Source organism: Furipterus horrens, unplaced genomic scaffold (genome assembly GCF_987537825.1).
Source record: "Furipterus horrens unplaced genomic scaffold, mFurHor1.1.pri manual_scaffold_2, whole genome shotgun sequence".
NCBI lineage: Eukaryota > Metazoa > Chordata > Mammalia > Chiroptera > Furipteridae > Furipterus > Furipterus horrens.
The window spans coordinates 215,076,883-215,087,349 of NW_028327172.1; the positions used below are offsets into that span (position 1 = coordinate 215,076,883).

Sequence of the window (10,467 nt, forward strand, 5' to 3'; positions counted from 1 at the left end):
TGAAACTTGGTGGCGGGGTGCCCATGGCCAAGCCACTTAACCTCCCGGGTCTCAGTTCCTCCATCTGGTCAGTGGGATAGAGACCACCTGGCCCATGGGCTGTTCTGAGGATTAAATGGGAATGTAAAATGCCCAGAACGTCCGCGGGAGTCGCTTAGATATTTGGGTCTCCGCCCCTTCTCTTAGATAGAAGACAGAGTGAGCCGCAGCGAATGGGGAGGTGGATCGGGAGAATCGGGACGCTGGCCAGCTGGCTAAATTAAAGTCTCACGCTTAGGAAAATTGCAGAAAGAATTCTAAATGACAATGTCCAACTGTACACAATTTATTTTCCAAAATCACAGTAAGGTGCCAATGGCAAACGTACACTGTTTCCCTTGTCGCCGATGAACGAAACGAAGTGAGAAGGAACAGGACAGGCAGAAGGGGGACAGGAGGAGCATAAAACAGACCCCAGGTTAGCTCACTATCAAAGCGACCTAAGCAGGACGCGCGTCACTGCGCTGAGACACGCAGGGTGTTTCAAGTTCCCGTCAACGTGAAATAGATGGTCCAGGTCTGAAGCTACATCTCATCTTTCTTTAATGAGCAGCGATGCCTGAGCTGAGCTGGCGCACTGATTTTTCCTTAAACGCACCAGCCCTGTGGGGGAAAGCCGGGGCCTGGGTCCCTTGGAGGGAGTAGGACTCGCTCTCTTTTCAGGGAGGCAGTGAGAGCCCAAGAACTAAAGCACTCTGGGCCCCCATATCTGGGTGGAATTCCCATCCACCTCTCGCAGCTGTGGGGCAACGGGTCCATGCGCTGCCCGGCTGGGCCTCAGCCTCCTCACAGGTATGATGCGGACACTAAGCACACCTGCCTCCCAGCGGCATGAGCATTACATGGAATCACACCTTTGAAACACCCGGCAGGGTGCTGAGCACAGGGCAGGCGCATATTACAGGTGAGTCTTTACCGTCCCATCAGTCAAATGAATAAACAAATTTCCCATGTGCTCGCCCCCAGAGCTTCAGAAGCTTGCCCGAGGCCAACAGCTAGTGAACAGGACAACCGGAAGGTCCCACCCCTGCGTGCTTGCTGCCACACAGCCCTGGCAAGCTCCAGGGCCAGCCGTGGGGCGGAGGTTACACGGCCCCTCAGGCCTGGACCTGCCCTCAGGGGGCTCACAGTCTCGTGAAGGAGGAAGGGAGGTGCCCACAGCAGGCTGTGCAGGGGACCGGCCCCATCAGTGGTGCTACGAGGCAGGGTGGAAAGGGTGTGAGTGCTTTCCCAGGGAGGAGGTGATCACAGAAGGTGTCACAGCACATGAGCATGGCATAACATGGCCCACCCCGGAGCCCATCTAGCCAGGCCCTGGCACATGGCTGGCACTCACTCGATGTCGGGGACAGACGGACTGACAGCAGAGAACAGACACCAAGGACAAAGGGTGGGTGGTCAGTGCCTGGCGCATGGCTGGAAGCAGGTGGCAGGTGAGTGAGATGACAGAGCAGGGGTGGACCCTGGGAGGGTGGGCGGGTGGATGAATGGGTGGGCAGGTGAGTAGGACTGGCTGGGTAGATGGGTGGGCAGGTGACTGGACAGAATGAAGGACAGACAGATCCGAGGCTGGTGGGGTTGGATGGGCGGATGAAGAGAGAGGCTGGGGAATGGAGAGGTCAGTGACTTAACCAGCTGGCTGCACAAGAAAGAAAAGCAATCACTCTTGCCCTGGGGTGCCGCCACTTACCAGGCTGCAGTGACCAGCAGGGGCCACGCTGCACACTGTCTCCCCCGGGGCCCGGGCTCCCAGTTCCTCTCGAAGTCTCCTGTTTTGCTCCGTGAGGTCTTCCACCTGGCTCTGCAGGCCGATCTCCGACAGCTTCAGCTCATAGATGCAGCAACGAAGCTCCTCCAGCTGCCCGCGGAGCCTGCGCTCCGTGGCGCGCTGCTCCCGCTGGCCGCACGCCGGCTCCTCCCGCTCGCTCTCACTGCGCTCGGCCGTCGCCTGCAGGGCGCACCACTCCGCGGCCTCCTCGCGGGCGCCCCGGGGCCCAGCAGGGCCTGGGGGTCGGGGGTTGCCAGGGATCGGAGCGTCCAGTTCGGCCAGCAGGAGACCCGCGGCGCGACAGAGGCGCCGCACGTCCCGCTCCAGCCGCTGCACCTGCTCGCGCAGGACCCGCTCCTGCTCGCGCGCGAGGCTCAGCTGGCGCCGCTGGGTCCGCCGGCAGCGCTCCAGGGCCGCCGTCTGCTGCCCCAGCGCCTCGTCCTTGTACCGCAGCTGCTCCCGCAGCCGCCGCAGGCGCCACCGCTGCCGCCGGGCCGCGCGCTCCTTCTCCAGAACCTACGGTCGGCGGTGGATGAGGGCGTCAGGAAGCAAGCCCAGGGGCGCACCTTAGCTCCCACTTTATTCTAAACCTCGGTATTGTGTTCATCGTGGAATATTTTTGCATTAAAATGTTGCATCAAACTATTATTTATCCCCATTACTGAGTTTTTCCGCACGCCCTTAAAATTTGCACAGGAGGCGAAGACCTCACCTCACCTACTAGGGACCCTGCACACCCATGAGCCCCCCGAGGCCTTGGAGGGAAGCTGTGCAGGGCAGGGCAGGCGTCCACTGGTGCACACCGGAGGGCTCTCTGGGGTTCCACCCCAGCTGGTAAAGAGCCACCATCCAGACCACCCTGGGGGTCCCCACGTCCACCCAGGACCCCTTGGGCCTCTCCATCCCCCAGCCCCTAAAGGGTTAATGCTGGCCCAGCAGGGGTCAGATGGCTCTGGTTGGTGTCCCAGCAGGTGTTTCTTATGGGGAAACCCCCCACCCCCTCCCCTGTGGACTGAGGTACGGTGACTGTCCCCTTGGGACCCTCAGAAACGACTTCCGTAACACCCCATGGCTAAAGGTCACCGCAGCCAGGATTCGTGCCTCCACGCGCTGATTCGAGGCCTTAACTCAAGGTCAGGAGTGCACATCACCCTGTTCTTACACCTTGCCACCCCCTACCCCCCTGCCATGAGCTGTGGGCTGGACTGCACTGCTGCCACCCCCGCTGTGAAAACGGGAGTCCCCGCCAAGTTCAAGCACGTGGCAGGCCTGCCTCCCCGGTAAACTCTCTCGACAGCGCGTGCCCCGTGATGCCCCTGCAGGAGAGCTGGCGGCAGACACGCTCCACGAGCAAAGAGCAACCGCCAAAATGGGAACCTGGGAGCAGCTCCACAGGCTTTGTCTGACAGCTCGTTTGGGGAAACACGGGGCAGAGAAACCTGGACACAACTCCTGATGGCGTGAACCCTGTCCTGGGGGCGGGGGGGTGGGGTGGTACGCAGGTCTCCTCCCTGGGACAGGTCTGCCTTTCTCTGCCACAATGAGCACAGGTCACTATGGAAACGGGGCGTCTGTGCTGCAGGTACATGCTTCCTGGGAAGGCTGACCATGGGGCAAAATCGCTGTCGGTTTGGCCGCTACTGGTACAAAGGGCAGCGCACGCTGGGGCCAGCGCTCCCACCGAACCTGCGCCAAAATGCACGCGAGTCAGAGGTTCAGGCTGGGTTGCCCCTGAGGGACCCTGAACTCCCAAACCTCACCTGGAATGGGTCACCTGACAGGTGCTTCCCAGGAGCAGGCACATCTCCTGAGGGCAGAATAAAGAGACGCGTGGGGCAGGGGGCTTCGTGTCTGCAGAGCTCCGTCCCTGGCACCTCTGAGCCCCAGCCCGTCTCCCTGGCTGTCGCCCTGGCCCTCTGACCCCCCCCCAACAGTGTGAACACCTCACAATTACAGGGCTGCTTCTGGTTCACTGTGGAAATCCTACGTGTACGTGGGGCACGGCTCAAAAATACGACCTAACTGATGTATTTGCCACAGAGAGTCTGGGTGGTGGAATCGCTCCCACTGCTGTATCTCATATTAAAAACTCCCCTTGGGACACGGATGGTGACGTGCTATAGGCCAAGGAGGGGACTCACCTCGACTTTCTGCACCCGAAGTTCAATATCGAGGGGGAGAGGCTGCTTCCATGTCTCCCTGGCACCTCAGATTCATTTCAACTTAACGGAGCACCTTCTCTTTCCACTCTGCACTTCGCTCGGTTAATGGCTAAAGCGGGGTCTTTGGAGCGCTCTGACCCCTCCCACTGCAAGGCACACCCCTGAACGGCCCTCGGTACGCACGCACGCCCCCATGCAATGCCAAGAAACGCTCTCGCTCGGACACGTGAGGCCCTCTCGTATTTCCTAGTCGATTCTGTTTGTAAAATGTGGGTGGTGGTTCCCAGAACTGAGTTCACAACCCGCTGACAGACATCACCCTGCAATTTGCCCGCCATCACACTGCCCAGCAAGTCACAGCCCGCTGAAGCGGGGCGGCCCCGGGGCTCTTTGGGTGCTTCCACAGCTGTCCTCCTGGCCCTGTCGCTTCTGCCTCTACAGTACTTCCTAACCACGTCCTACGCGCCCACCCGCACCATCCCTCCCCGGGGATATCTCAGTAATAATCACCAAGGCGGCCAGGCGAATCCGAATGCCTGCTGTTGTGAGTGTGTTGCACGTATTAACGCATGGAACGATCGGGGAGTGTTGACACTATATCAATCCCATTTCACAGAGGAGGAAACTGAGGCCCAGAGAGGTTAAGCCACTTGCCCTGGATCACACAGCTGGTGCCCGGAAGAGCCCAGGTTTGGCTCCAGGCCTCTGCCTCCAGAGCCCACCCCTTTCTCCGTCAGCACAAACTTGTCCTCCCTCTCCCCTGTCTCCCTCTCCCATGCCATTAGAATGACGTCCCCAAAACCCTGCCCTGGAGCCTCTCCTGCTGAAGTCCCCGAAGGCCTGCTCCCCGCTGCCTTCAGAATCTGGTCCACGTAGTGGCCCTGGCAGTCCGGCCCCTCCGGAGCCCTCCCGTCTCATCAACTCCCTCTGCCTATCCGCGCCCCGTCGGGTCCTGGTGTGTCCTCCAGGCCTGGGTGCCTTTGCCCAGATGGCTACCCACACCTCGCACGCCCTTCCCGCGAGGCCCGCCTTCACGGCCTGGTTCTCCATCGCTCCCCCAGCCCCCACACACACATACTGTGCCCGCAACCCTTGTGACACCAGCGTCCGGTCTGGAGTTCCTTGTGTCCCAGCTGGGTGTCCCCCTCCACGCCAGCTCCCGAGGTGGTGACCCTGCATCAGTCACCTCCCTGTCCTCAGCCAGAGCTGGCTGCCCCGATTCCTGGCACACAGACCGCAGAAATGAACCTCCGCCCAGAGCTCCCCGGCCCAGCCCCGCAGGCCATCCCCACCCACCCAGTGGGTCCCAGCGGGAGCCTTGTGAGGCCGGCAGGGCAGGAGGGGGGCCCCATTTTACAGACAGGGCGGCTGAGAACCAGAGAAGCCATGTGAACCCCCACCCCCCTGCCCCATCCCCCACTGCATCTGCTCAGCTGCAGCTGCTGCTACATCCAAACCCAGAAGTGTCCCTGCTGGGACCAGAAGCTGGAAGGAGGGCAGGACCGCACCTGGCTGGCAAGCTCCCCCTGCAGCACCTCCAGCTGCTCCTGGGCCCGGAGAGAGGCGCTCCGTTCCTGGCACACGCGGGCGCGCAGCTGGTCCACCTTCCACAGCAGCCTCCGCTCCGAGAGCTCCAGCTCCTGGATTCTGCAGCGGGAGGCAGGGCGGCGCTTAGTGGGGGCGCAGTGCACACGCCGAAGCCTGCACACAGCCAGGCAACCTTTCTGGTTGGTGTTGTTCGTCCAATTCCATATTCTGACAGAATCACATTTTGTGAACTATTCACACATAGCTTTCTAAGAATGATCTCTATTACTTCAAAGACCTCTTCTGAGTAAGAAGGCAGGTGCATCAGAACTCTGAACAGTATCCTCATCTCTAAGCCAGAAACCCAGAGTCTGGGTGACCCCAGTGAAGGACTGAGACTGAAGCAAGCGTCTGCATTGTCTCAGCGAATCTTCCCATTGCCAGCCCAGGAGGAAACTGAAGATCAGAGAGGCCAGGCAACTTGCCCAAAGTCACACAACTTCAGGGAGCCCAGGCTCTCCGAGTCCCAAGCTCACACTCTTAACCCTTCGCTCTTCCGTGTCCCCCTTTGAGCCACCTTCCTCAACTCCCCTCTGAGGAAGTGACTGGAATTCAGAAAAAAAGCTCCTGCCATTTATCTAACCTGTGAGCATCACTTACAAAAGTAAGAAGTTGGAAATGACCTCATGCCTAGGAAGGAGGGCCAGGCCACCGGGAGGCCCTTTTACCATCGCAGGGAAGGACTGAGGCTATGCCCCCTGCAGACTGCAGGAGCACCCTGCCCGCAGCCACGCAGAAAGGGGAGGCGTGGCGGTGCGCAGCCCAAAGCACCAGCCTGGCTACGGTCTCGTGGGGGGAGGAGACCCTCCAACCCTTGCCTGTCACCGAGCCTCCCAGTCTTCTCAATGGGACAATCTCACCTCCAGAATGGAAACCAGGAAGCATGAAGCGTGCGTTCCTGGCCCGCAGGGACCAGCTCTGCCGCCGCCACGCCTCTCCCCAGTCCACGCCCGGCCGGCTGCTCACCCAGGACAGGCTCGGCTTCCCTGGGCACGGGCCTAGCTCTGCCTTCTGGCTCTGCCCCTTACCAGCCACAGAGCCAAAACCGGGCTCACTCACCACTATGACCCTCAGTATCTTTATCTGTGAAAAATAGAGGGGATTGCACTCTGCTCAGAAGGGGGTTGTAAAGATTAAATAAAATGACTCGTTATTAATAATAAGGCCAAGAGTCTCCTCCGAGCCCCGGGGAGGGCCTCGAAAGCGGCAGGAGTGGGTGTGGAGTAGAATCGAGTCCCTTCCACACCGAACGGCAGGAGTGGCCGCAGATCAATCGGTCTCAGAGGCAGGCTGAGGGCCCCTGGTCGTTTATAAAAGGGGCGATACTGTAATGGGGCAAGGAAAGCCTCTCTTTAGTTCCTGAGACCAACCTGAAACATTAAGTATGAGACAGGGTATGATTCTGACATTATCCCTACCCGTAAGCCAAGCAGAAAGGCATGAGTCTCTCCGCGGTGGGCAGAACCACGGCCCACCCACTGGGACCCGTGAGTGTTACCTTCTTATGCAAAAGAGACCACGGTAGGGGTGACTTGACATTGTCCTAGACCACCCGGGTGGGCCCGAACTGCAGGCACACTGTCCTCAAGGAAGGAGGCAGACGGACCTGACGCAGGAGGTGAAGGCCATGTGCGGCGCTAGGCTGCTGGCACTGCAGACGGCCGGTGGACAGACTCCCGGCAGCCCTGGAGAGCTCAGCCCGCCCACGCCTGACGCGGGCCGGGGAGATGGCTAAAGGTTCTGCCTGCTGTTCAGGCCGCCAAGGCGGCGGGCATCTGGCTGTCAGCCACAGGACGCTAATACACTCACACACGCACGAGACACTGAGGTGCAGCCCTTCGCTGGTGAACGACGGGTGTGAAATATTAATATGCAGGGCCGTAAGGAGTGCTCTGGGGCTGGGGGTCGGGGGCGCCCTCCGGGGGTGGGGTGAATCTGCCCCTCATGGCTGCCATTCAGGGCAGGCTGCCTGGGTTCAAGTCCCAGCTCCCCCATGGCCTCCGGAGAGCGGAGGACAGGGCCCACATGTCCCCACAGGCGTGTCCAGGAGGCCTCAGCCAGAGGCCGCTCCTCTCCACCACGCGTGGTGCCCCCAGGCTCTGTCTCCCCCTAACATGGAGGGGTTTCCTGTGGCTGGGGTTTCCCACGCATCTGCCCCAGGCCATGGACCTTCCGGTTTTCACTGCCAGTCTCTCTGGTGGAAGATCTGAATGCACAGCCAGGTAAGGGCCGCACACCTCCTCTCTCCAGGGCTGGGGCCTGCCTTCCCCAGCTCTCAGCCCCCAGGACTCATGTTAGGGGGTGGCCATTTCCCCCAGATTCATGTGTTGAAGTCCTAACCCCAGTGCCCCGGAATATGGCTGTATGGGAGATGGGATCATTAACAAGGTTACAATGTGGTCACAGGGTGGGCCCTCATCTAAGCTGACAGGTGTCCTTATAAGAAGAGGAGCCTGGGATGCAGACACACACACAGGGACAGCCATGTGAAGACACAGGGAGAAGACGGCCATCCACCAACCAAGGAGAGGGGCCTCGGAAGGAAGCAACCCTGCCCACACCTTGATCTTGCACGTCCAGCCTCCAGGACTGGGAGAAAGTAACCGTCTGTTGTTCGAGCAGCTCAGTCTGTGAAACTCGGGTGTGACCATCACAGGAAACAGATCCAACTGAGCACGGGATTCCTGGGGAGCGAGTGCGGGTCATCGGGTGGGTGAGCGGATGGATGGAGGGACGGAAGGCTGGATGGATGGACGGACAATCACAGGCAGTGACACACAGAGCAACAAAATAACTTTTCTGATACGTGGATTTCTTCATGTGAAAAGGAGGAAAAAAGCAAAGGACATGGAAATAGACATTTAATGACTTGCCTTTATTAAAATGAAGGGAGACACGAGAAAATGGCAAGGTCCCAGACAAACCCAAGATAGTGGCCGCTGGGACATTCGTAAACCTGTCGGCTGCGACCCCAGCCATAACCACACTGCATTTCCATGCTGGGTTTCTCCTTCGCCTGATAGCAAAGCTCCAGCTCATTCTGCTGGCCCCGTACCAACAAGTGACCGAGAGAGGCCGTGGGCTTTGGAGAAAGACCTGGGTTCAAATGGCCCAGCTCTGGGCCTCCTTGGTTCCACCAGTAAAACAGCTCACACCCGGAATTCAGATTCAGCAGCGAGAAACAAGCACCAAGAATCTGCGGCAAAGGTGCTGGATGAGCTGAAAGGCCAGAGAGAGGCGACGGGCAGCCACAGACTAGACGTGGCCCAGAGCCACTCTGTCCCTGGGGCTGGAGGGACACACAGAGGCCAGGCCACGAGCAGGAGCAGGGCCACAGAAGAGGCCAGGAACATGGCCGAGATGTATCCACAGTCAGAAATGTCACCCGGAGCAGAAGAGAAGGAAGAGCCCCGCCTTCTCCCTTCCTCCTCCCTTCAATGTCCCCTCGGCCGGGCCCAGCGGGAGGCCAGCGAGCCTAGGAGACCTGCCTGCAGACTCAGCCCCTGGGACACAGAGAGAAGGAACCGAGAACCAGGGAAGCGGCAGGCAGGTTATGTGACACAGTGAGCCTGCGTCCTTGGCCACAGACGCGAGTCAACACCCCCTCCTAACACAGTCCTGACGGCCCAGGACTCACGAAATACACAAAGAGGTCCACGCAGCCGGCTTACCTGCTCCGGAGCCCTGACTCCGACCTCACGTATTTGTCCACAGCTGCCAACAGCTTCTGCTCGGAGGATTCCAGCTGCTTCCTGAGCACCCCGGTGTCCACGCCTGGGCTCTCCCCGGCCGCTTCTTCCTGAAGGCACCCCTGCTCCTCACCACTGTCTTCTGCGTCCTGGAAGATCCAGGACGTATCGATCTTCACATCCACGTTCATCACATCGAACCCGTCGCTGCTGGGGGCTCTGACTACGTAGCTGAACATTTTCTCAGAACGTCCTATCGCTGTGGGCTCCATCCCGACATAGTTCACGGGTCAGGACTTAACACGGTTCCGTGAATTTGCAGCACTGACTCTGGCGATTTCACGGTGGGTGCAGTGCCTTCAGATTTGCAGGAAAATGTCCTTGGGGGAGGGCAAGAACAGGTGGATTATTCATGAGTGGGGGACTTGGGTTTCATCCGCACAAACGTCATGCAAGATGAATGAGCGCCTCTTGGGTTACCAGCCAGCATGCCAGCACTCACCCAAAGCAAGAAAATGTCGGTGAGAAATCACTTGGAATTGAGGGCTTAATAATGTGTCCAGGGAAGTAAAAAGGAGTCCAAGCAGGACCTTCAGAATGTCACGGGGTCTCAGCAGCGACACACAAGTTGACACCAATGACGAGTGAGGTCTATGCCAGCTTTAAGTGCAGCAGACACTCACCAAGGAACTGCCCTTCGCTGGGCGGCCCACCCGACTGAGTCCCACCCCCTGGGAACCCTGGGAAGTGGCCTTATCGTACCCATTTTACAGATGATGGAACTGAGGCTCTGGGAGTGGGCGGGGGGGGCTTGTCCCAACCCCCAGATGGGAAGGGGCAGAGTCAGGGTTCAAATCCGAATCAGACTCTGAAACCTGAGAGGCAAACCGTCCTGGGGCCTTTCTGGAGCAGGGGCCGTGACTGACAGCTGGCTGCAGAGCAGAGAGCAAGCCCGGAGCAGGGAGCAGGTGTCCTGGCTCTTTCTTAGGGGAGCCGCCTGCGGGAGGCCCATCCCCCACCCCAACCCTCCGGACAGGTGAAAGGCGGAAGCCCCAGAGCCTCAGCCCTGGAGAAGCACCTTCAGGCTCTGTTTGGGTGTCACTGAGACTTTGAGGCTCACGGGAAGGAGCCCTCTGGATCTGCGGGAGATGGGAAGAGATGTGGCTGGCCCTGGATTGTCAGTCCCGGGTTTCTCGGGGCGGGACCTGGTGAGAAGGGGGAG

General features: G+C 59.5%; 1 protein-coding gene across 1 annotated transcript in view; it reads right to left on the reverse strand.

Annotated features, from left to right (window-relative positions):
• CUNH4orf50 (chromosome unknown C4orf50 homolog) overlaps positions 1-9,615 on the reverse strand; it is a 42,011-nt gene extending 32,396 nt beyond the window's left edge. Inside the window, exons 1-3 of the mRNA XM_090267402.1 lie at positions 9,228-9,615; positions 5,478-5,616; positions 1,730-2,323 (exon numbers count right to left, since the gene is read on the reverse strand). Of these exons, the coding sequence (XP_090123528.1) occupies positions 1,730-2,323; positions 5,478-5,616; positions 9,228-9,517 (1,023 nt within the window). The 5' untranslated portion in view covers positions 9,518-9,615. The remainder of the gene's footprint in view (positions 1-1,729; positions 2,324-5,477; positions 5,617-9,227) is intronic.
• Between the last annotated feature and the right edge of the window lie 852 nt (positions 9,616-10,467).